Source organism: Marmota flaviventris, chromosome 2 (genome assembly GCF_047511675.1).
Source record: "Marmota flaviventris isolate mMarFla1 chromosome 2, mMarFla1.hap1, whole genome shotgun sequence".
Classification (NCBI taxonomy): domain Eukaryota; kingdom Metazoa; phylum Chordata; class Mammalia; order Rodentia; family Sciuridae; genus Marmota; species Marmota flaviventris.
In genome coordinates, this window is record NC_092499.1 from 188,325,123 (window position 1) to 188,351,790 (window position 26,668).

The 26,668-nt window shown below is 51.4% G+C and overlaps 1 protein-coding gene across 3 annotated transcripts in view; it reads left to right on the forward strand.

Moving 5' to 3' along the window:
- Positions 1 to 26,668, forward strand: part of Tox2 (TOX high mobility group box family member 2) — a 126,073-nt gene that overhangs the window by 32,913 nt on the left and 66,492 nt on the right. For all 3 annotated transcript variants that reach the window (XM_027945338.3, XM_027945337.3, XM_071608947.1), the window contains exon 2: positions 15,221 to 15,286. In XM_027945338.3, the coding sequence (XP_027801139.2) occupies positions 15,221 to 15,286 (66 nt within the window). The remainder of the gene's footprint in view (positions 1 to 15,220; positions 15,287 to 26,668) is intronic.

Below are 26,668 nucleotides of genomic sequence, written 5' to 3' on the forward strand. Positions count from 1 at the left end.
TCTGCCTGGAATCCTGTTTCCTGGTTCTGCTCCCTGATCCTAACAGCCGCCTCTGCCTGGCTCTGGTCTCACCTTCTCCAAACCCTTCTCCACCCGCAGTCCCGAAGCCACCGTCTAAACTCCAGTTCAGGTTCCAAGCCTCCGCCTCCCGTGTGGCCCTGTTGGCCTCGTGTCTTGCCTCTCCCCACCTCCCCACTCAACACCCGGGCCTTGTCTTCCCACTCCCAGGCCTTCAGTGCTATTCCCCTGCCTCTCCCTTCCGCCTGGGCCCTGTCCCCTCACTCAGCTAATTCTGCTCATCCTGCAGGGAGGGCAGCCTAGAAGACCCCTCCCCTGGGAAGTCGTTTATACATGGCCCTTTTCACAGTCCCAGCATGTACTTGTCACTCACCCCGGTTCCAATTCCTGCTCCTGTCCCCTGCTAGGCCATCGCCAGCACCAAGAGCAGAGGCTCTTTTCAACAAGACTGGGTGGACTTGAGACGAACAGGCAGCGTGGTAAGGCAGGGACCTCTCAGCAGCAGGCAGTGGCATGGATCCTGTCTCCCCTACTCCTGGCTGGCTCTTTGCCCAGCAGTGGCCGCCATCTTGCTTTCCAGTAAGCTGGAAGCTGGCTTCCATATTGGAAGTGGGGTGAAGCATCCTAGTTTCATAATGGGTTTATTGCGTGTGCATTTCTCCATTTGCCATTGAATCAAGTGTACATCCCCCCCTCCACATGCATTCATTTCTTGGGATATTGCTTCTCGTGTGACTTTTCTGTTTGAATCTTGTGTCTTCTTGTCTGTGGGCATCTTGCTTTCTGTTTAATTTGACAGAGCCATTTCTACATCGTATATATTAGCTGTCTTATAGTCGGTGCTGATATTTTCTTAGTCTGATGTCCTTTTCATTTTGGTTTTATTATGTTTCCTTCCACAGAAGATATTAATGCATATATATTTGAATCTGTCAATCTCTCTTCCTCCGCGATTGCTTCAAGGGCTGAGAAAGTTATCCTGCCTCCACAGATCTGATAAACATACTCTTTTGTTTTCTGATTGTTTCCCTCTAACGTGATTTTTTACACTTAACTCTTTAATCCGGTTGGAGTGTGACTCGGTGGGTGTCTTGTCACCGGTTTCTAGGGCAATGGTCCTAGGTGGGATAACCCTGTTGTCGTCAGTCTGTTTAGTAAATAATTGGTCTTTGTCTCTTTCTTTCTTAAAGGACAGATAAAATAGAGCAGTTGTTATGTGGCTGGCCTTGCCACTTTTTAGCCGGGTGACCTGTGAGCATGTGAAATGGGGTGCTACTTGCTCCTTCCCAGGGTTGTTGTAAAGACGGAATGAAATGCCACATGTGAAGTACGTTGTGCCATTTGTGTCCATGGCTAGTGGGGACTGATGGTAGCTCCATCCCCTCGTTGGGTCTGATCTTGTTTCGGTGATTCGGAGTTCTCGTTTTATGTCACCACGTCATTGGTCTCATTGTGGCTTCAGAGAACGTTTTACCTTCTGGCCAAACCAGGCACCTCTTCCATTTTACTCTTGGAATGTGGCTTTAAATTGTCACCTGGGGTGGGGGGGGGTTAGGGCCTGTTGGTTCCTCCTTCCCCTTCCTCACTGTCCCTCTCCTTGGGGACTTGGAGACGCTCCTCTTCCCCAGCATGCATGTGACCTCCTGGCTGCCTGGCCTTGGCGCCCTCCGCCCCTCCGCTGAACAGCTGGGTGGCACCTGCTGTCACTGGCGTATCTCCACCTCGTGCTGGGTCACCCTGTCTTCATGCCAGTGCCTGTACCCCTCTGGACTCCGAGTTTCCCTGGGAACTTGTCCTGTGTTTCCAGGTCCCCCTCAGAGCCTGACTCCTGGCTGGGGACGTCATGGTGTTCAGGTCCAGGACCGGGGAGAATGGGGATGCTCCCCACGTCCTTGAGCTTTGGCAGTAACCAGGCCCCACCTGCTTCTCCTGGAGGCACAGGCTGAGGGGACCAACAGGGCGATGGTTGTAACTCCTGACCTGTGGTTGTCGATAACCGTGGGCCATCTACTAGTCCTGGCTTCTGTTTCCCCAGTGGAAAGTCCCTGAAGCCTGGCCGGCCTTGACCCTGCGTGATTTACCTTAAACTGGGTGGCTCTATAATGAAGGTGAATTAGAGTAACTCATTGGCACGTGCTGTGCCTCAGAATGCAATTTGCTGTTTTCTGGGGGGAGAAAAGACCGGTTAGAACAGAGACCACCCCGCACTGGGTCTCCAAGACAGAACCCAGAGCTTGGGCATGAGGGCTCAGAGGTCAAAACCAAGATAGGTGGCTCTGAGCCTGGGAAGGTACCTGGGGTGACAGGGCAGGGGGACTGGCTTTTTTGGCACACGGCCACACAGAAGCTGAGCGCAGAGTCTGAACTTGAACCCAGCGTGGCTTCCAGGGTGGCATGGTGCCAGTGTTCTCTCTGCTGCTGCTCCAAAGGCTGATTTTAATGTGGCACTTAGAAATATATCAGCAGTGTTTACAAATGCCGTTTCCTGTGTTATCTGATACTCACAGAAGGAAGTGAGCCGGGCACTTTGTCTGTGTTAGGTTTTGGGGTTAGAGGCAGAAGTGCCAAGTTCGGGTGACCTAGAAAAACCTTTCTAGGTCAAATTACAATTTCAAAAGATTTTTTCCCCCTTTTCTTCTCTTTTTAAACCGCCCCACGATCCAACACTGTCGTTGACATATTTCCCTTCCAACAATGCAAGCCCTTTGTGCGTGACTGAGGTCTTGTTTGTAGTGCTGGGGAGAAAATATCCGCCAGGTCACCTGCTGTTCATTGTCTCTCTCGCTCTCGCTGCCCCGTGCCACAGTCCCACTTGACTTATGCTCAGGAGGCTTTTAGTTAATTGTCTTTGGCAAGAATCAGTTTTGGGACTTGTTCCCAACTGCTTGGAAGATAGATCATTGTTAGGATAAATATCAGCAGCTCTGGGCAATCCAGGGCTCTAGACCACTGACCGCAGCCTCTGTGGAAGTGGCCGGGAGTTGGACAGCTCCTCACGTGGGAAGGAACCAGGCAGGACCACAGAAAGGGCTAAGCCCTGTCCTGGGGCAGGAGCTCTGCAGTTGGACTTCCTGGGTCTGCATCCCAGTTCTGCCACTTACCAGCTGTGTGACCTTGGGTGAGCTGCTTACCCTCCCCGTTTGACCTCCTTTTCCCCATCTGTGAAATGGGAGCCTTAGCAATGACAACTTCCCCCACAGGGCTGCACAGCTTACCTGAATGCATCTTCTCAATCAATGCAGAGTGCCTGGCATGCAGCAAGGTCTGTGTCCAGGTTGCACAAGTTCATTACCCTGAATAATCCATCATAGTTGAGTGGGTGCCGTGGCACGGCGCCAGCTCTTCCTTGGGCCTCAACACTTGTTCTGCCAGCTGGTGTCTGCTGGTGCCCACAGCTGAGGCTCTCTCCAGGTATTGCCTGTGGTGGTCCCCAATAAGCTTCTGCCTCTAGATTTTGCCCTCACAGTCTGTCTCTGGGGAACCTGCCCTAAAACAACAGGTAACCACCTGTTGCTGAGAGGATTCTGATTTCCATTTTAAAACACATGTTTATTTCATATGCTGTGTTTCCAGAGCTTTTAGAAGTGTGGCCTTGGGGTTCCCACCCTCCCCCCATCTCTGCACATTCTGCCTGCCTTGGTGATCTCCGTCGGCTCTGGGGTAGGGATGCTCCTCCCATTCTCCAGGTGGGAAGCAGGAGATGGAAACTGAGGGGACCGCTGAGGGGCCCCACGAACTCCTGCAGTCAGTCCCTCTGGGTGCAAATGAAGAACCAGGTTCAGGACCCTCCTTTCATCCTTGGGACCTCAGGACAGGCTGGTCCTAGGAGACACACTCGGGGCAATCTGTTATGGCATTTTGGTTCTGTCAATGTCCTAGTGAGTGTCCCCAGGATGGGGGCAGCCAGTCTGTCCTGGCATGGCCATCACCAATGGCTTCCCGGAGGGAGACAGCATGAGAGTTGACTGGGCATTAGCTGCGTGGAAAGGGGGGGAAGGAATTTCAGAGGAGATCTGGCCTCGCAGGGGCTGCCCTGGCTGTGGGATGCTCGAGCCGTCTTGGAAGGGCAGGAGTGGGAACGTGCATGGGAGGGAGGGAGCCCCGACGGGGCAGATTCTCAAATGCCTTGAAGGCCACAGCGAGGACTTTGGACTCCTCCCTGGTGGGAGAGATGGGGCTTGGCAGAGTGGCCTGGGCAGACCCACATGGAGGCCTTGTGCGTCCTGGCCCCTCTGCCCGTCACGGGCCCAGCTGATGCTCAGTGAATAATTGTGGGTTCAGTAGGTGGACGAGTAGGGCAGGGAGATGGTGCTGGAGCGTGGGGTGCTGGCTGTCACCTGGGGCACTAGTGGGAGCAGGTCTGTGGAACCCACCATCCTTCCTCCCCAGCTCCAGCGAGGCTGTTGCTACCCATGTAGATGAGGCCAGGGGACCCGCTGAGAGCACCCATGTTGGGATCTGCCACGGCAGAAGCCGGGCGGAAGGCCACAGAGTCACGAACCCAATCTGACTGGTCCTGGCCCTGCCCCGTGGCGGCTTCTTCAGGCAGAAGCCCTGCGGCTTCGCAGCCCCGCTCCGCCAGCACGGCCTGCAGCCCCCTTGGATCCATTCCCCTCGCAGCGGCCAAATGAAAATGTTTGTTGAAAACAACATGTGCATAATTAAAGCTTAATGAGCGCTTGTCTGTTTGGAATGTGCAATTAGATTTATAATCGGGGATGGGAGCTAGCTCCAAATGGCTTTAAATGGAGCTGAGAGAGAGGATAATTTTCGCCATAAATCTGCCGTAATGCAGTCGATGTGTGTTACCAGTGGCAGCACCAGGAAAGAGCACAGGCCTGCCAGGCCACCAGGCTGTGACCACTGGGCAGCCCTGCCCAGGGGCCCTATTGGCAGCTGCGGCTGGCCAGTATCCTGTGGTGGGACTCCCTAGTGGCCTTGGGGGTGGACTGCTCTGGGTTGGAGCCGGAGCTCCCACCCGCAGGCTCAGAGCTCTGGTTGAACCACCTGGTGCTGAGTCCCACTGCCCTGGCCCCGGGTGACTTCCAAGCCAGGAACCCCAGGTACACTCATGCTGGCCTGCAAGCTGGCAGCAGGGAAAAGCCTTGGACTGGGAGGTGGCCCCTATTTTGTTCCCTGCTCTACCCCATCACTGAGAGTGCAGAGGATGTCAGTCAACATTCACTGAATGAATGAATGAATTCCTCTTTACCAGACTGCGGCCTTCAACAAGTCCCTCTCCCTCTGTGGGCCTCATTTTCCCCACAGGCATGCAGAGGACTGGACTTGGCTGTTGCTGATGTTGGCTCTTCTGTGTCTGTGGTTGGATCTGGAATGGGCAGCGGCTGGGGCCACATCTAGGCCATCACCGTCCAATAGAAATAGAATGCAGACCACATGTGCTTATCTACTTCCTCAGCCCGCAGCCAAAGAACCATAAAAAGAAACACAAGAAATAGCCTTAGTAACACCTTTTGGTTAACACAGGGCACCTGCAGGGCCACTTCAACAGTGAGCGGAAGAGCAACGTTGGCGTGTTTAGCGCCTTTCTGTTGCTCTGAGTCGGAGCTCCTCTGGGCCGTGCACATTTACGCACGTCTTAGCGTGGACGGGCCCTGTTTCAAGACCTCAGTGGCCATGTGACTGGTGCCCACCATTCTGGACAGCACAGGTCTAGAAGGAGCACAGCCAGAGCCAGGCAAGGACGTTGACTCTCTTCTGTGGAGTGGGCATGGTGACCACTGCCTTCCAGAGAGCCAGGAGCCTGGTGCATTTGTCCCTGTTAGTTGTGGTGATCGTGTCTATTTTTGCATTACTTCTTGATGTCTTTTATTGACTAGAAACAAGTGACATCATCTCCTGTCAGCAGTGGGGACAAGGGTCCTGCAGCGGCCCACAGCACTGGGCTTGCTCACAAGGCACATTCCTAGCCCCTCCGGCAGGCCCTGTAGGTGGATAAGCCCCTAGGCCCAAGGGTGGGGAGGTCACTGCTTTGAGTCATACAGCCTGTATGTAGGCAGGTGGGAATCCAGTGTGGGCTTTTGGGGGCCAGCATCCTGGACCTCAGACAGCCTGGGCATGGCTTGTCTGTGTGGTCCTGGGCAGATTCCTTAACCTCTCTGAGACTCAGCCATAGTACTAGGTGCTAGATTTCCAAGTGGACAGACTTATGCCAGCATTATGCTCAGCACAGCAAGAACATCCATCAGGAGAAAAGACATTATTGGAGAGAAAATTATATTTGATATTTTGGAAACAAAGCATGAAAGCCTTCGGCATGGGATACAAGAAACCCTCAGTTGGACGTTCTTACAGGCCTTCACTGAATTTCAAACCCCATAGTGTGGGCAGAGGGCCCAGGTCCCTTTCCCAGGCTTAAGACCTCAGGGACTTATGGGAAGCCCCTCAGTGTCTTCATCCACAGAAGAGAGAGTTCTAGCAACTTGACAGGCTTGTTGTGAGGATTAAATAATAAAATAAGAAATTGTTCCCACAGGCTGTCATACCCATTTTCCTGATGAGGAAAGTGAGACGCTGTCACTTAGTTAAAAAAATAATTCCAGAGGATGAAAGCAACAAGCCCAGGATTTGAACCTGGCAGCCTGGCTCCGGGGCTGAGCTTGTGACCCGGGTGCTCTCGCACTTGGCTGGTGGCGGTGGGCCCGGAGCTGGGCACGTGGGGCTGGTCTGTTTGAGCCTGAGGCGTCCCAGGCCTGTGCCTTACTCTGGTCCTCTTCATCCCGCAGCCTCTCACCCTGCCCGCCCCCAGCGGCTCCCTGGTCCTGATGCGTATCTCACGTGAGACTTTCACGTGAAACCGCACTCTCAGCGGGGCCCACGCTGCAGCTGCCACATTCACTGCCTCTGTCTTTTGAGCCGCGCTTTATCTGTGAAGAGGGAGTGTTCTCACGGCCCACAAGGGGCCGGCAGGAGCAGGGCCCGCTGCTTTGATTGTTTCCTCTTTAGATCTCTGTGAGGTGCATCTCCCCGTGTCTATGACCCGCTGGGCTGAGGGCTGTGCATCGTTGGTCTTTGATCTAGGTCTCTGTGCAGAGGGGAGGAGCAGCAGCTTCTTCAGAACAACTGTTGCTTTGGTACCTGGGGTCAAGGCCAAGTTCAGAAGGACTGACTGGCTTTCGGCAGCTCAGAACTACCCTGAGTCTCGCCTTGCTCATCTCTTCTGTGGGGCTGGTCGTGGTAGACTTGGGGGTCCTAGGGGTTCCGATGAGATGACAGGGCACAGCTCTGGGATAAGGGCTGGTATACAGTAGGTGCTCACTGGCCCATCTCACTGCAGCCTTTGTGGTCATGTTCCCTGCTCTTTGCTGTCCACTCTCTGTACGTCCTAGGTCATGGAGCCTCCAAGTCACCGTCTGCTGTGCTAGCCCATCCTGGCTGCTATCACGACTGTCAGATGAGGCCACGTTTAGGGTCGGAATCAAGAAGCTGGATTCGTTGCTGTAGGTCACACAGCTTGTCTTTCTAAATCAAGCAGGAGCTGGTCTTTGCAGGGTCTTGGAAGCCTGAGCCCTGAGATAGGACATCCAGAAGCCAGAGGCTCTGGGGCTGGCTGTCCCCAGCTGAGCACCTGTGGCTATTGGAGTGGGACTGTTATGGAACTCTTGATTTTCAGAGGTTGCGTGATTGAAAGCGGTTCCTCCTGGCCAAAATGGACCTTAACCTGGTTTGGGGGATCATTTGTTTGTCACTTAGGACAGTGGACAAAGAACAGCCTATCTTCTCCCGCAGATTTAGAGAACAGGCAGGAAGCTGGGGGGCTGTCCGCATCACTGCAGGGCTGGGCGCTCCGTGAAGGCAGGGCTATGTCCCAATCTCTGTGGTGTACCTGGCATCTAGCGCAACACCTGGCCCAGCACCCACTAGATACCACTCGATGGACGGCTGTTGTCCACTCTGTGGCCTCCTAATCCCTTTGCTTCTCTCTTTTCAGTGCCTTGTGGTTATTTACTCAAAGTTTTGAATTCCCAGGCCGGGGGCAGATTCACTTATTATAAATGCCCGGTATTTATGAATCTGCTCCTTGGCACATACGGGTCCTTGTACATGATCCAACAAAGGCACCGGCTGGTCTCACTGTGCCTCAGCACGTTCAAGTTAGGTCTTAGGCCCAGGCCAGAAGGAGGACGAGTCAGAGAGGTCAAGGCAGAGGGGCTGACCTCGAACAGGAGGGAGACGTTGCACCTTTCAAACTAAGGAAAAGGACGTCAGGCGGGTGTGAGGCTAATTGCTGGGGAAGGCTGAGGGGCGGAGGGGGCGGCCGGTGGCCTGGGTTTTTCAGTGACGTGGGAGACAAATAATAAATGAAATAGATAACACTCAGCACTTGTCAAAATAGTTAACTCTGTGAGACGTTGTTACAGTCATTAACTCACGTCAGATGTCTGAAAACAGAGACCGAGAACCCAGGAGTTAGGAAGAGCGCCTGCCATCGTCACTGTCTCATAGGTGAGGAAACTGAGGCAAGAAGGTCACACGGTCAGGACGTGGTGGAACCAAAGCTCAGACTCGGGAATCCATATCTGATGTGGTCGGTCACACCACGCAGAAGTGGATTAAGTCCAAAGCCGATCTTAGATGGACCCAAGAATATGGATTAATAAAAGCAAGACTGTGAGGTAGAATGCTTTGCCAGAAAAAAAACGAACCTCGGGAGAGTTGGATTTCAGTGAGTAGAGAAATGGGGGAGAGTGTTCTGGGCTGGTGAAGGACAGTGGGCCAGGGAAAGGGCACACGCTGAGGACTCTGGGAGCTGAGGCTCAGGACCGGTTGCCCTGGAGGGTCCTGGATACAAGGCTAAGTGACTGCACAGTCCCAGGTGGGGTTTGGATCTGAGGAGTGAGGCGACTTCCCGAAGACCACGGGCCATAGTCGGGGTGAGGGCAGGGTGGTGGGGGAGCTGAGCAGAAAGCTTCTGCAGGTGATTGGATCTGGGGATGTAGGAGGAAAGGAGTCCAGAGTCATGTAGGTGTCCTGACGTGTGACCCGGTGGAAGGTCTCACCTTCTGTTAGGACGAGGGAGTGCAGGAGAAGAAGCAAGTTCGTGCACGTGTCAGGAATTCAGGGTGGGATGTGTTAAATTTGACGTGCTCATAAGCCAAATGGGGGAATGTCTGGGGGGAAATTGCACATTGAAATTTGGAAATAACTTACGTAAAGATGAAGATTTAAGGGTTGGTGACATGTGGCAACCCTGAAAAGCCATGACCTTTTCCAGGGAAAGTGTAAATACAGTAAGAGAAAATACCAGACCCACTTATCTGTCCACGATCCCACTCATTCATCCATCCCGTTCTATCTACCCAGTCACCTCCCCATCCGGCATCTCCCAACGCATCCAAATGCCCAGCCCAGCCATTCACTTGTTGATCTCATCCACCATCCCAGTCGTCTTCCTGTACATGTCACTTCACACTCATTCAGCCTTCCTGTCATCCATCCATTCATCTGTTCTTTCCTCTCATCCCAACCATCTAATCCAGCCCTCCATCTACTCATCCATCCATCCATCCATCCATCCATCCATTATCCATCTATCCGTTCATCATCCATCCATCCATTCCTTCATCCCATTCATAAACGATCTCATTAATAATTAGTAGTTGATGTTGATTACATGTTGAAATCATAATAGTGTAAATGGATAGAACACATCATTAAAAATAATTTCACTTGTTTATATTTCCTTTTTAAACTATAATACTAGAAGACTTCAAATTTCACATAGCTTACATTTATGACTTGCATTACATTTCTGTTGGACAGTGCTGATTCATACCATCCATCATCCATCCATCCGTCATCCATCCATCCATCCGTCATCCATCCACCCATCATTCATCCACGTATTTATCAACCTGTCCACCCTCTCATTTATCCCGTCATCTATTCCCATCATCCCTTTCATCCCACCACTTACCGTGTGTCCGTCCCATAGATACTCAGTTTAAATCCATTTTGAATCAGTGGCTCTGTGGGTGAGAAGAACAGGGAAACGGAGGCCTGGAGCCACTAAGGAACTGGCCAGATGGGGAACAGAGGGAGCTGGGATCTGACTCTAAGATGAGGGCTCCTCACTCTTCACTTATTTGTTAAGTTTCCTTTAAGATGAAAAAAAAACAACAACAACAAAAATCCTTGGGGGCAGGGAGAACATGGTGTGCTTAAGTTGGAGGGTGACTGTTGGAATAGGGGCCCCGGAGCCCCTCTCGCTGAGGGGAGCCACACAATGTGGCGGAGACAGATGTTTTAGAAGTCTCTGTGAGCCGTGTCCTTGGTGGCCGTCATGAAAGGGTTATCCCCACACATTCCATATTTGCAAAAATGTGGGTTCTTTCAGATTCCAAAACTCATTTCCATGACAAAACTCTTGGGAAGAGAAGATGAAGGCCTGGCTTTTGCAGAACAATCTTCCAGCTGTAATGAGGACTGAAGATGGCAATGGGAAAAGGAATTATAATTAGAATATGAAATGGGGAAAATTAATCTATTCCAGTCAGTGGTAAGAGGATGTTCTCCTGACGTTTTGTGGCAATTCTTAGGCTGTTGTTTCTTCCTACAGTTTTTTCTTCACATTTTAAAATACATGTGGCGTGGAAGACTTTTGGCTGAGGGATTGATAAACTGTGAATAGGCGCAGGGTTTCAGTCCCTTGTGCCCTTGCTTTGCACATCTCTTGTGTGCATGTGAGGCGTGCGTTTGTGTCCACGCCGGTGTGAGTTACCCCGTGCAGTTCGGATGCCTGGTGCACCTCCGGGTGCCTGCCAACCCTCCCTTCCTGCGTGTGCACAGCGTCTCTGGTGCACACCTGTTCTGCTCTGGCATTGGTTTGCGCTGGTTGGTGCCACCTGTGGACGAGGGACATGTGTGCCTGAGTGCTCTCTGGAACACAGGGCTGTGCTTGACATGGGTCCACAAGAACACAGGTTTGTGGTGTGTGTGCTCATGCTTGTGCACACTGCGGAGGTCGCAGCGTTCACCTCAGCATCCACTGGGTGGTGGGTGTAGACCTGCTTTCCATCTGTGCACGTGTGCAGGGGGGTCGCCCTGTTGTGTCTGCAGGAAGAGGCCACTCTGTGACCTCCTCCTTGGTTACAAGTTCTTTTCCAGAAAGAGTCCCATGCAGGGAGGGCTAAGGGCATAATCCTCAGGCCACGGTGCCCTGGAGGCCAAGCCAGAGGGAGCATGGTCCCTGTGAGTGGGGTCCCCTCCTTCCTCCCTTCCCCACTCCAGGGGCTCTGCCACAGTGGAGCACAGACAGCAGGGGACAGATAACAGGCCACCTCTTACCTCAGGGCCTCTGTTCACAGGGCTCAGCCCAACGTGCTCCAGGGCACTGGGCAAGATCCCGTGGGCCAGGCCTGGCCCGGGACCTCCACCAACCAAGTCCTCACAGAGAGCCAGAAGGAAGCTTGGCTCTGGCACGTAGCAATTCCTTCTTAGATGACAGCTGGATAAACAAGTGAGTGGATTAGCACTTGGGTCATGCCCTGGAGACCTCTGGGAATCCACTGGCCTCTCCCTTGCCTGTTCCACCCGCTGGCTCCTGCAACCCCCCATCAGGGTCTTCCTTGAGAGACCAGAGCCTACACTGCTCACTGTGGGCAGTTCCTCCCTCTCCTGAGCTTCCAATGCATTGTCAAGCATCTGCTGTGTGCCAGGCCCTGGGCTAATGGTTGACTACATGGAAGGATCTAGAAAGGCCTCTGTCTCTGCTGTGAAGGGGCTCACAGCCTCGTGGGGAGGTAGAGTAAGACAAAGCAAAGCATGGAATGTTGCTTGAGTCCCGTCTCCCCGCAACTGTGTGACCTTTGGCAAGGCCACCCTCCTCCAGGGAAAAGAACTTTCTCCCCTGGGCTGTCGCACAGGTTAGAGGAGCTCTTCCACGTGAAGCCCGACTCTCAACGCCAGGTGTGTTCACGCACTTGCCGGCTATGTGTCCACGGCCCTCTGTGCATGTCGGGAGTATTTACAAGTGGTGACTGTCACAGGTTTGGAGGACACCTTTCTCCTCTGTTCCTGTGTCGATTCTTGTTAGGCTTCTAGCCAGACCTTACCATTTGGTTGCTGCTGCTATATGAAATGTTTCCAGGGCAGAGTTAAACTTCGTCCTCCTCCATTTCCAGTTATTCTGTTAGGATAGAGTTATTCATTATGTATCTTTTTTAAAAAAAAATATTTACTTTTTAGTTTTAGGGTGGACACAACATCTTTATTCTATTTTTATGTAGTGTTGAGGATCGAACCCAGTGCCCCACACATGCCAGGCGAGCGCGCTACCACTTGAGCCACATCCCCAGCCCATATATTATGTATCTTTTCTGAAAATATTTTGCTTTTATCAGAGTGCTCAGTGGCCATGGTGACGAATCAAGTGTTACCCAGCAGCTTTTGTTGAAAGTTTTTCTACCCTGCCAAATTCCTAGTGCCTTTCCTGATGCCAGCCTCTATCCGTCATTGATGTTCAGAGATGACCAGGACACAGCTCCAACCCCCACGTTGCTTCTACTCTGGGGCATGTGACAGATGTGGGACAGACTGGGCTGTGAGAGGAACAGTGGAGGTGCTGGGACTCCTAGAGGAGGCAGCCTGTGAGCTGTGCCTTGAAGTCTGAGCTCTGGGAGCAATGTGGTGGGCAGAGCCCTGCACTTGGGGTCAGTGCCCAGACTCTAGGAATAACCCAGTCTTTCCTTTTGATAATCCAGCGGTCACCAAGGAACACTGCCCATCTGTGCTGCTGAGAGACAGCCAGTCCCACTGCCTACTTGGAAGCCTGGCCTGTCAGAAACCATCTGAACATCTGAATTGACTCCTTTACTCATTCACTGAGCATCTACTGTAGGCCAGGCACTCTTAGAGCTTGGGAGGCATCAGTGTGCAGATAGACTAAGATTCCTGACTCTCGGGAGCCTCTAATTTAAAAGGGGAATCCAATTTTAAGTAATGAACATGGTAGTTAGTCGTTTTTTTCTTTTTTTTTTTTGCCTCTGTGACCAAAAGAACTGACAAGAACAATTTTAGAGGAGGAAAAGTTTATCTGGGGCTCAGAGGTTTCAGTCTGTGGATAGTCAGCTGTCTTTGCTCAGGGTGCAAGATGTGAGGCAGAACATCATGGAGGAAGGGCAAGGAGAAGGAAAGCCACTCAGGACAGGGTAATCAGGAAACAGAGCTCTGCTCACCAGGGACAAAATATAAACCCGAAGGCATGTCCCCAGTGACCCATCTCCTCCAGCCACTCCCTACCTGCTGCAGTTACCACCCAGTTAGTCCATATCATGGTAAAGCCATTGGTTGGGGCCACACCCTTCATAACCCAATCATTGCACCACTGAGCTTTCTGGCATTGCCTCACACATGAGCTTTGGGGGGACACCCCATAGCCAAGCCCCATCACCTGGTAAATAGTCACAGAGAATGCTAGAAGGCCAGGGGCTGTGGAAGAAAGAGCAAGGTCAGGCAGGGCAAGGCCAAGCATGGGGAGTGGGGGCAGCAGGTGGGTGCTCAGAGCCTGGTGGCAGTGGAGGCCGGACTGGCATTGAGGCCTGAGGGAAGGGCGGCCACAGACAGCTCCTTTCTCGGCCTCCACGAGGGCCACTTGGTGGTGTTTATCACAGGCGCCATGGCTCATGCTGTTGGACTCAGAGATTGCACAAGTGGATCCTGCAGATAAACTCACACTCCCACACACTGACAAGGGCACAGGAATACTCATGGCCATCATGCTGGACTAGCAAAGGCTAGGACAGCGCGGCTGCCCTGTGCTCTGCCGGCCAGTGGTGCGCTGCCTCCCAACTATGGCACTCCAGGTCCTGGCGGGAAGGATTCTGTCCCGACATAAAGCACTTTCCAGGACGCACTGCTACACACAAAGTCAGGGGCAGAGCAGTATGCCATCAGTGTGGAAGAATGGCCTGGGACACCTACCCCTGCAGACTGTCTCCCAGGGGACCCTCTGGGGAGGGCAGCAGGTGATGGGGTGGAGTAAGAAGGAGGCGTCTCACTGTGTTGCCATTTGTACTTTTGGAATTTTTGACATGTGAATATATTGTAATAAATTGTTCAATTTTTAAAAAATGGCCAGCTGTCCCCAGTGCTATGATTGCTGACGGCAAATGGCTCACAGTGGGTCCTCTGGATATTGTCCCTGGCCCAGCGGGGGCCACCTTGCTCAGAGGTTATACTTCCCCATGTTCCCCAAGGGCAGCCCACAGCCAGTGACCAATTTGCAGAGACCACAAAAGACCACCCCTAACTCTGCAGTGCAGTCCACAGCCCAGAGCTGCCCAGGGATCAGGCTGAAGCGAGTCTCCAGCCCGTCCTGTCTTCACTTAGCTCCACCATGCCCTGTCCCCTTCCCTCCCACCCTCGCAGGTGAGGTCTTTGAACCCTTGCCTCAGGCTCTGCTTCGGGGAAGACGCCCCCTGGAGGCGGGAAGCACTTGGAATGCAGTAAAGGGCAGTGTGTGATGTGGGTCCCTCTCGTGCTCTGAATGGCCACACCCTGTGAGGAGGGGACTGCCACCCTGGTGTGCATAGGACAGATGAGGAACCTCAGAGGTTCAGAAGCCAGCTCCAGATCCCACGTCAGGGTGAAGAGAGCGGGTTCTCCCCCACCCCCCCCTCAACTGCTCTCTATTACGAGAGAATCCACACCCTCAGCTTCCTTGACTTGGGAATGTGGTTCCTCTGCGTGGTTTCAGCCCTTGCTGCCTGCAGCCTCTAGTGGCCTTAGCGGGAAGGGGCAGAGTCACTTCGGATGGGATGACTTGGGGGCCTGTCTGGAGTAGGCTGTCACGACCCAAAAGCTCTGGAGATCTCGGCCTCCACCTGGGACCCGGGATTCCAGATCTAGCTGGTCGCCTGCGGATTTCTAGGGCTGGGAGGCTGGAGCCTGGCCTGTGCCTGTGGACAAGGTCTGGAGGGCGGAGAGCTTTTCCTGCCTTGGTTCTCCTGGTGATTACTGGCACTAACCTGACCTTCAGGGGCCACAGAACAGGGGCTGCTCCTTCCCCCCCAGAGAGCCCTACTGAAATGAAGGAGGTCTCGGGCGTCCTGGGCTCCAGGGTTTGCACCTGCAGGCCCCACAGCCCCTCCCCTGGACACAGTCCCCTGACCTCCTCTGGCTGCTTCTCCTGGTGCCACCTGAGAACATTTTAATCAGAGCTACTTCTCTCTCTCTGTTCTAGTTTGATGGTGACAGTGCCTACGTGGGGATGAGTGACGGAAACCCAGAGCTCCTGTCAACCAGCCAGGTGGGTGCGCGTCCCCCTTGAGTGGGGGTCTCAACCTTGGGCTGGCTGGAGCCCAGTTGCTCCTGGGATTCAGAGGCTGGAGGGGAACAGAGCTGGGGAGCCTGGCTCTCTACTGTCCCCTCTTGGAATCTTTACAGATACCAGTTGAGTCCTTACAAGGGACAAACTGGGACTGTAATGTTTGCTGTAAATCAACTTCCTGGTGACCGTTGACTTGAAATGGACATCATCGAGAACTTGCTGGAAATCAAGTGCACTTCCCACATTCTGCATGCGCGTGGCAAATGTCCACTCAGTGAGTGGCATGTCTGGCACTGCCTGTGCTGCCTGCCTGGGGCTCGGCTCCCGGGGGGGGACTTGCTGTGTGTGGACGTGCCCAAGCCCAGGCACAGGGTGGCAAGGCTGACTGACCCCCTTGTGAGTTGTCTCAGGCCACTGGAGAGGCTTGTGATGTGACACAAAGGGAAGAGAGCAGAGCTTCCTGTGGGGCCGCCCTCCCTGATGGTGAACGGGGCTGAGCACTCCCTGGGCACGGCTGTCCCAACCCATGCCCAGTCCTCCAGGGGTCTGACATGCCTGCTGGAGTCAGAGTTTCCACTGAGAGCTGAAAACTAACATTCTTCCTCCCTGGGAGCGTCCTCACTGCCAAGTGGGACTCTGGGGACTGTCCTCACTAAAGGCCAGGATGCTGGGGACTGTGACCCCAGGGAGAGTCCTCACCATAGGCTGTGGTATCACAGAGGATGGTTCCCTAAGGCAGTGGTGCCTTCAGGGTGCACTCGCTCAGGGTGCTGGAGTTTCCTGGCTGCTGACAGACTTGGGGAGCTGGAGGACAGCCTGGCCCTGGAGCTGACCTCCCCCCTCTGTCTATGCAGCTCACTTAAAAGATTCTAGGCAAGACTAGAAGAGCCACCAGTCTCAAGTTAGGGAAACTCTCTGGATGATGGCACATGATCCAGAGAGTCTCCCTAACTTGAGACTTTACGATGAAGACATCAGGATCCTCTGAAATTAAGTCCATTCAGTGGCACGAGGCAACCTTATGTGAGCAACTTTGGCAAATGCATATCTTACACTGTTTCAGTTTTGCTGTACACACTCCTTGAAATGTAGTGACTTAAAACCACAAATATTTATGTAGCTTCTGGTTCCATTGGTTGGCAGTTTGGCTGGGTTCAGCTGGGTGGCTCTTCTGTGTAGCCTAGAAACTTTTAAGTGGCAGTAATAAGCCCCAAGGACTGGTTGGTATGGGGTCTGCTTCTGCTCCATGGGGCCTCTCATCCTCCAGCAGGCTAGCCTGAGGTCACTCAGAAAACAGGGGAAGGGTTCCCAGAGCAACAAGGGCAGAGATGTAGGACCTCTTGAGGCCTAGACTTGAAGTGGCACCTCTGTACCGCCAGCTCTTTCTATTGGCCAGAGCCAGACACAGTCCTGTCTGGATTCAAGGAATGGTGAAGTAGACTCCACCTGTTGATGGGAAGGGTGCAAAGCATTGTGGTCTTTTTCTAAACTCGCTCATCTAGGAAACATAGGGGATTAGTTCATGCTGATTTTGCTAAAGAATATCTCCGACTCTTCCCAGATCTACAGTGCCCTGTGGCTCAGTGGGACTCTACCAGCCTCTACTCTTTAATGGCAGGAGTTCTGTGTATTTCCTTCCAGTCTTTTCTCTGAAGTGTCTCCTTGAACTCACACAAACACAGACACCCTTTCTCTGTGCGCTGTCTCATCGACTGTAGGAATTGTGTTGTCCCAGTTACTGAAGGTGACAAATGTGTGGGCAAAATACAGCTCTCGTAGCCAATAGCAGGTCCAGAGACTGAACCCGCTAAATGTCATAAAACAAATTTTATTTTATAGATATTGTTAATTAGTAGATCCACCCATCCAGCAAATGTATGTCAGGCATCTGTGATGGACGAGGCTCTGGATGTGAGTAGGAAGCCTTTTCTGGAAAACATTTGCTTCTAGAAAGTCCTATTTGATCATTTTACATTAAAGACTTGCTCTTTAATTTAACACTTTTCCTGAAACAGCATCTTCTTTACTTGGAAACTTCAGCCTGGACTGAGGCTCCCCTGAGTGTGTATTAGCCAACTGTCCCCCTTTTAAAAAATTTTCAAGCCAGCCCTTATGGGCTTCAACTTGTTTTTCCAAATGCACACTCCATTGTTTGTTTTTTTTGCAAGTCTCCACAAAATTCCTGCATAGCTGCCTTCACTTTCATAATTATCACTTCCCCCATCCCTGGATCTTGCATTTCTTTTGTGCCATCAGTCCCAGGTGACCTGAGAACGAGATGGTTGGTCCTTCACTAGGGCTGCAGCCCCACCAACAGCCTTCAGAGCTGGAGGGCTTGTTAGAGACCAGCTCTCCTCCTGCTGAGAGCAGCCATATCCGGGAGTTGCAGGAATTGTTATTTCCTGTTCGTTTGGCTCAGGAAGAAGGAGATTTCCTGGGAAGAGATGAAGAGGAGAGGAAGGAGGCTTGGGCCTCTGCAGACCTGGATTCAAATTCCAGCTCTTTCATGCCCCAGCATGGAATAGGTATTGCATGCAAGTGCTGTCACCTTCCTGTTAAGTAGAGAGTCAGCCTGCCTCTTGGGGTGCTAGGAGAAGGAAACGAGGTGCAGGCAGGGGTCCTGTGGGTGACTCAGTAGACTCTTTGGCAGGCCGGGGCACCCATGTCCAGCTGCTGTGAGGGCTGACTGCTAACTACTTGTAGCTGCCTCTTTTCTGGAATAGAGGCCTCTGCCCATGGGATCCATGAACCAGAGGAGGCACAGATAGTGGTCTGGAAGCCCACCTCATTTCCTCAGAGGGGGACCAACTTTGCAACTCCCCATGGAGCCCAGCTGAGACAGTGTCTGTGCTCGCCCCGTCCTGGCCCTGTTCTGCTCCCTTCTCTCCCCTTGCCTGAGAGCCCTTCTGCCCTGTCACCTTTGCAGGAATCCCCACCCCAGACTTGAGTTCTAGGGCCTCCGAGTGTGCAAGGCACCCCTGTTCTGAAAACCTAGCTGTGACTCATTCTTATTGTTTTTATTACCATAAATAATTCTTTGGTCACACAAGATGCGTTTCTGCTCACCCCTGTGTGTCTGCAGACACTGTTTCCTCCGGTGGGAACCCCCGAGCCCTTTTCACCCAGTAAATGCCTATTTGTTCCTTTTGGGGGCCCTGCAAATGTCAGCTCCTCATGTATCTTCCTGCCACGGGTAATTTTCCACTCATGGCTCTAAAAACCGTTTCTGCTAAAGATCTCACGACTTTTCCTAAGGATTATTGAAAGAAAGTGTGTGTGTGTGTGTGTGTGTGTGTGTGTGTGTAACAGAGTCGGGGAGATTGGGATTGACTGACGTGATCAGATTTACAGTTTTAGATTCCCCATGGCAGGAGTGGACACGAGAGACAGCTGGGAGGGTGTGCTCGTTGGCCCACTGAAAGACTATGTTGTCCTAGATTGTGGCAGAGCCAGAGGAGACGGAGAGAAGTGCATGATCTGAGGAGTGTTTGGAAACAAAGTCAGCAGCTCTTGATGATGATGGACGCGGGGGAAAAGAGAAATGGGGGAGGGGTGCTGCCCCCCAGGCTTCTCGCATGAGCCCATTTTCCAGCATTTTCTGAGCTGGGGAAGACCTGGGGAGGTGCATGATATCAGACTTGGACAAGTGGCCTTTGAGATTCTCATTTTAGTGGAAAAATCCAAATGGGTGGATGGTGGTCCAAGTCTGGAGCTCAGGGGAGATGTAAATTGGAAGTCCTCCGACCAGGCATCAAAGCTCTGGCAGTGAATGGGAGGTACGGGGACAGGAGGAAGAGTGAGAAGAGCAGAGGATCAGAGACCGTTAAAGGCCAAGCTCCAACATCCGAAGGCAAAGCAGAAGAGGGGGAGTCTGACATAGCTTGAGAAGGAGTGGTTTGGAAAGTGGGAGAACACGAAGTTTGAAAGCCAAGGGCAGAGTAATTCAAGAAAGATGAAACTGAGTGAAAAATGACAGGGGATCCAATTCTTTTCAAAAGATAAATTTTAAGTAAATCAAAGATTCAAATGTACTCAAAGAAAACGTAAAGGCACCAGCAAAACAACCTTTAATATACTTTACAGCTTTTGAGCAGGGAAGATGTTTCTATGACTATAAACCTTAGAAGAAAAAGCTTAAAAATTGGACCATAAACTAACATAAAATAACTTTTGTATGGCCCAAACAGCATGAGTAAAATAAAAATGGAAAATTGGACAAGAATATTTTCAACTCACAACATAGTTGGAGGACTAACTTCCTTAACATATAAAGAGCTACTAGAAATCAATTCAAGACCCTGGTAGAAAAATGGGAAGAAGACATTCAATAGTTTACAGTGAAGGTGATGTTGATGGAACTTACATACATGAATAGGTATGAAGAATAGTGCATAAGAGAAACAAATTAAAATGGCCATTTTTCACCTATAAAAAGCGAAAGGTTTGTTAACACACTCTGTCAGAGTTATTGTGGGAAAACTGATTCTCCACACTGCTATATGGAGAATAAATTAATGTAACACCTAAGGAGGGCAAATTGGCAACATCTATCAAAGTTACAAATGCACTGACCTTTAGCCCAGCAATTCTCTTTTGAGAAACATGTCCCACTAATATATGTGCATCCATGAAAAAAATGACATATTCAAGATCATTCATTTTGTTATTTTGATACAAGATTGGAAACAACTCAAATGGCCAACAATATGGATCTAGTTAAATGAAATATGTGCATCTATCAAGTAGTACACCGTACAGCCCAATGAATGAACGAGGACACTGAAGTGACGTAGAAGTTCCTGAGACGCATTACGTATGGAAAAAAAGCAAGGTATAAAACAATAGGTTCAGTGTGTTACTATTTATTTTAAAAAGGCATATTTCTAGGTGCTTATATTTGATTAAAGTAACTCTGGAAAGATATGGAAACTAGTACAAGTGATTTTGTGCACTGTGTGTGTGTGGCATTTGTACACGTGCACGCGCACCTGTGTGTATGTGTTATAGAGGGGCAGCAGAGACTTTTCACTGTTCCTTTTAATATTCAGGGGTATGTGAGTCATTTTCCATCTTGGTAACAAATACCTGAGATAATAGACTTAAAGGGAAGAAAGGTTTACTTTGGCTCATAGTTCTAGAAATTTCAGTTCATGGCTGCTTGGCCCTGTTGCTTTGGGTCTATAGAAGCACAGTAGTTCAGGGTGGGAGCATATGGCAGAGGAGGCCTGGTCATCTCATGGTGCTGGAAAGCAAAGACAGGAAGGGTCCCAATATCCCCTTCAAGGGTTGGCCGTAACGACCTAATTTTTTTCCACTAGGTCTATCCCCTCGAGGTCCGGCCACCTCCCAATTTACCTCAGGCTGTTGACCAAGTATTTAGCACATGGGTCTTTGAGGGACATTCAAGATCCAAACTCTAGCAAACTATAGGGGCTTTAAACCTTTTATAACTTCAAAAAGTTAAATGAAGTCTAAACAAGAAGGGGAGGCCAATCAAGTCACGTGCCTCTGGGGGACTGGTGGAGATAAAAGTTGAAATGGGTCCAGTAGTTCTAGGAAAAAGAAAGCCATTGTGGACCTCAGTAAGAAGTGATGTTGATGGGAGGGGACGTGCTGCGGGTCCCATGGGTGGCCCTAGGAGGGAGCTGGCGGTGAGGATGTGTCAACACTGAGTACAGACAACACGTGTGAGAAGTCTAGCTGGGCAGGGCCAGGCCAAGGGCCAGAGTTCAATGAGATGAGGACTTCAGAGAGGGACTTTTCAAAAGATGAAAGTCTTTAGAGTGTCCAGACATCAGTGGAAGGTGTCCAGGGGAGTGTGGAGTTCACAGCTCAGAGAGGGAATGTGAATCGATGCTTTAAGATTTGGAGCCGATGGTGGCGGGGGGTGGGGGGGTGGGGTGGGGGGAGGATCCTGCCCAGAGGAGGAGGCCAGGCCGTAGCTGGGAGCCATGAAGTCGGGGGACAGAGGAGAAAGAAGTGTGGCTTTGTAAATGGGTTGGCTGGGCACCCGGAGCCTGGAGGCTTCTGTCCTCATGGAGGGCTGGTGGGCAGGGGTCTGGAGAGTCAGAGCCGGGAGGGGTGGTCTGAAGAGGGGCAGAGGGTCTGGGGTATTTGTCCTGGGACATGGGAGAATGCACTGCTGTGGGATGGACACAGAGACGGGTAAACCAGGACAAGGGGTTGGCCAGGCAGGTAGGTGGACAGACAGGCAGAAGGACACTTGATTCCCACCCACCCCCAAGGAGAGACTGACATGAAGGACCAGAAATCTAAGCTGGGTACTAGGAGAAGATGAGAGAGCCGGGGTTCAGAGAGTGCAGTGCAGAAGGGGCACAGGGGGCAACCGGGCAGTGGAGACGCCTGGTCAGAGGGGAAAGGGGGCCGATGGTCTTGAAGGTGAGCCGCCAGGTGCTTTGACAGGCTCCTGGGTGCATTCTGGGAGCAGAGAGCTGAGGCAGCTGGGAAGACAGGAGCCCAGAACCCAGCATCCACGTGGTGGCTGAGCTGAAGGGACCTGGGAGGCTGCTGGGTGGGGTGGACGGGAAGCTGGAGCCGGGAGCTGAAGGCTGGGAGCTGGAGGTGCAGCATGAGGGGCTGGTGCTGCCAGAGCCGGGTGATCCGTAGGGACCTGGATGGTGGTCTGGATGGGGCAGTGGAGAGGGAGGGATGGAAGGTGGATGGAGGTGAGTGGAAGGGGTGTTCTAAGACCCTTGGGAAATAGGGGATTTTATTCTCCCTACAGCCAGAGCAAAAGTGACCCAGGAACTATTTGCAAGACAGAGACTGCACAGTAGGGCATGGAGGTTGTGGGGGAGGTGCTTACACTTGAGGTGCTCACAGAGGAGTCCTGGGGTCTCCAGAGCTAGGTGAGTACCACCAAATATGAGCACAGCCAGGTGCAAGCATCACCCAGTAGGAGCAGCCCCGCCCACCACCCCATGGCTCCTCCGGCACCTTGCACCGGTGCTCAGTGCGCCTCATGGCAAAGGCTTCCTGTGCCTCACACACACCTGCATTCACTAGGCTGCAAGAACTTTGACTCAGCAGATTCTTGCTCCTGGTTCCCCAGCACCCCTGAGGTCAGCTCAGCAGATCCCTTTTGTAAGTCCCCAAGGATGCTTGGTCTTCCTTGCCATTCAGATCAGGTATGGACCTAGGGTGGGTGGATAGCACAGTCAGGAGGCCAGAGATGGGGCCGGCCAGCCTGTGAAGGAGGGAGCTGGGACCTGCAGTCTCTGGACACTGAAGACCTTATGATCGTGAACTGCTGGCCTCCCTCCAGGAGGGGGCAGTGTGGGATGCCTAGAACATAGGGGGAGGAGGGATGAGCCAGAAGCTGAGTCTGAAGTTGTGTCCCACCCTTTTCTTGGGTCAGTTGGTGTCTTGCTGAACCTCAGTTTCCCTTCACTAATAATCAGGAAGAATTGTTGGGTTTTCCCTAAACAACCTCAACGATGACATTGATTATATTTTTTAGTTCCCATGCACTTACTGGGGCGCAGGCACCAGGTCCAAATGTTTTGCCTGGTTAGTCTCATTTCTGTTTCACCGACTCTCAGGTGGGAACTGTTGCTGTCCCCATTTTGCAGATGAGGAAACTGCAAATTGGAGAGGCAGGTGGTTGAAGCTTCTCAAAACAGAACCTCTCTCCAGTAAATGCATGGGTGGCTGGAGACCCTCCTGCTGTTCCATTCCTGGAATCCAAGACTCTAGGCTTAGTAGCTCTGGCCTCTGAGTCTGTGTACATTGTAAAGGGCAAAGATGACATGGCTTTTATTGCTTTAATTAAAACCTGAGTGAAGAGCTTGCGATTCATATGAAAATGAAATTGTTTCGCCTGCTGTGGTGCGGAGAAGGCAAGAGCAGCGATTACTGCTAAGATTACAAACAATCAAAGAGAAAAGGCCTTTTGCAAGCATTTCCTATTAAAGCCACAAACATCACACTTTAAAAATAATTATGGTTGTGTTATCGGAACATGATTCATGAATTCTGAATAAATATGAGGGGCCCTAAAGGAACCTGCTTCAAGACCACAGATTTTGTTCAAATCTGATGAAATTTAATATCATTTCACAGCTTGAGAATAAAATGCAAAGTGGGGGAAAACCCTACCCCGTCCGTGTACATGGAGAGTCGGGGACATGTCACACTGCACTAATGAGCCCTCCCCACCTGCCTAAAAGCACGCTCAGAAAAAACACGCACAAGTCTCTCTTGTTTTCATTGTGAGAAAACCGCTGAGGAATTGGTACTTCCATCTCCCCGATCTTAGTTTTGCATCCCAGGGGCTAAAAGCGTATTTTATTGTCGAACCCTGGATTCCTGCCTGCGAGAAGTCACGGAGGCACTGAGGGCAGACTTGGGGGAGGACCTTGGTCTGCATTTATTGTGCCTCCTGCGTAATAAAGATGTTTCTCATACAATGCCCTGCGTGTTTACAGCATATAGTTTTGTTTCCTTCCAACTATTATAAGAGAAATTGAATCCCAGGAAACATTCACTCTCTCTGGAAGGGATGGAAACAATGAGGATAGTGCGGGAAGTGTACGTGCTGGGGGAGGGGCCAGCCCTGGGTTGGAAACACAATTTCAAGGATTTTTGTAAAAACAGCATCCAGCATCCCTCCCCCTCTCCTGGCCACCTTGAACTCAGCATCCTCTATGGGGCCTGGCTCTTGGCTGGGGAGGGTCAGAGAGCCCTGAATTCACACATCTATCCATCAATATTTGTGATCTCACCCCATAACTAAGAAGGAACTTTCTAGAATGGCACTGGCTCTTGGCTTCTGGAGGGTCAGGAGGCTGGGTCTTGCCCTTCTGCAGCCCTTCCCATTGTGTGCCCTTGATCAGGTCATTTGTTCTCTCTGGGTTCAGGGTTTTGTGTCTGTCGATGGGCACTGATAGATATCTTTGAGGGACCCTCTAGATTATGGCTGGTGGCCCAGGGCTGGTCTCCTCCACCCCTGCCCAAGTGCCTGTATGACCTTGACCAGATTGTTTAACCTCTCAAAAGGCCAGAGACTGACCTTCCTCACCTGACTGAGTCCCACCAGTAAAGAAGAAGCCCGGAGGTGGGGACAATGACTGAGTGATCTTCCAGTCAACCAGAGTCACAAGAAAATGCTGTTGGTTGTCTGGGTATGAGGAATGACCTGAGAAAACAGAAAACCTAGTCTCGACCCTTCATGGCTGGGAAAGCTTGGGCAAGTTAATCCCCCTTTTCTGAGACTTCAGTTTCACTTTAGAAATCCCTCACAGTGGTTCAGGGTAGAGTAAATAAGATGCATTTATACCCAAAGTGATTATTTGGGTGCTGGGTACATGGCAAATGGCAGTTAGCCTGAGGTGCTGTTAAAATGCCCTTGCTACAGATGGAAAAACCCAGGTCACATGCCCAGGACTTGGTGGGCCCAGGAGTCAGATGTCACATGCAATCAGCAATCTTAGCAAATGAAAATCGGATTGTTGAGGGTTGAAATTGAAAAGAGACTATCTCGCTTTAAAATGTGCCAAGAAAAAGCCCATGAAATCACAAACCTAGTGACAGATGCCTCTGGATCATTTCTAGCCTGTTGGAGACCGGCAAGCCCTCCTCAGCCAGCAACGGCCACCGTCTGACCAGCCTGGTTTGCCCAGGCTCCTTGGCTCAACGGCTCACAACACTAACAGGCCTTCTGGGGTCCACACGGACATTTGCTATGTCTCACCCACTCACGCCCAAGGCTCTGATGGGGGAGAACGGCCTCTGAGGCAGTGCCCTGCCAGGCCTGGCATCCTCCTCCTGGCTCTGCAGGGCTCCGGTGAGTCGATGGTGGTTCTGGGCCCAGTGCTCCTGCTTCTGCCCGGTTCTGCCTGTGTGACCTTGGCCAGATGGCTAAACCGCACTTGGCCTTGCTTTCCACCTCTGAAAAATGGGAGTGGTGATATCACCTTGTAGGTCAGTGCACACACCCTGAAGAAGGGGCCAGGGGACTGGCTGGGCCTGTGTGGGTGAGGACAGGAGCATGATAAAGCGATTTTGTTAGACTTTGAAGTTTAGGGAAGAAAAGCAAAGAGCAAAGGAGCTAGGGGAACGTTCACTCCATTTTCTGTGAATATTTGTGCCTGTAACTGGAGTGGGATGGAGAGGGGAGATGAGGCTGGTGTTTTGGGCAAACAGAAGTCCAGCCCTCAGGTCAGCACCGTGGGCCTCAACAGATGTGTACTTTTTCCAGGTGGCAGAGTCTGTGCCACACAAATGCCCAGGGGCACCAAGCTGCATGTCGAGGGCAGCTCCCAGGTCAGGGGAAGGGGTGTAGGTCGGAAGGGCAGGGATGGCCGAGTGAGCCATGGTTGGCTTTGGAGAGCAATGGCTGGGAGGGATTGGAGAAAATCTTGCTGTGCATCATGAGATGGAACCTTCCTCTTCAAAGTACCACAGGAAAACCTGCGGTCAAGGTCCCTCGTAATTGCTCAAGGGCTTTTAGTAAAAGGTGAAAGGTTTATAGAATCTGAAGAGAAACCAGAAGGGCGTTTAGATGAGGCTCCGTGTTGCAATGGCCCCGTGGGTGGATGGGTTGTGGCTGGTGGTTTAACTGTGTGATGTCTTGCTGCTGACTTGAAGAAATAATTGTTGGAGATAGCGAGAAGGACTACAGCAGGGGGAGGGGGAGGGAAACATTTTAAAATTTTCCAACCAGATGGAGAAATAAAAAAGACACACACACACAAAAAAATCAAGTTAACAAGGATCTGGAGGAACTGGTTCCTGATACAGGGCCGCATAGATCGGTACAACCATTTTAGAAAACCAATGCTCGGTATCAAAAGCTGAGTATTTATGTCTCCAACCAGCAATTCCACTCCACAAACACCTTCATGTGTTCACCAAGACATGTCAAAGAATGTTCTTTGCAGCTTTTTTTTTTCCCCGCACAAAAGAACAAAACGGGAAATGGTCCAAATGTCCACCAGTAGTAGACTGGATAAATGTTGCAGAATAGCCCTACCTGGCAGGATACTCTCCAGCCACAACAGTGAACAACTTGGAACTACCTGCAATGATTCAGGTCCATCTCCCAAACGTTTTCTTTAGCAAAAGGAGCCGGACAGTAGAGGGCATTTTATATGATGCTCCTTACACAACACACACAAACAGGCACAGCGGATCAGTAGTGATAGAAGTGTGAACTGCAGTTTCACTGGGAGGAGATGGGTAGTGACAAAGGGGCTTTGAGGGTCCTTGGGGGTCCTGGAAGGTTTTCTCTCTTCTTTTGAGCAGGTTACACAAATCTGTTTGCTTTGCGAACATGTATTGAGCTGTACTCTTAGGACATGCATGTTTCTGTTGGTTTCTTCTGTTTCAATAAAGAGAGAA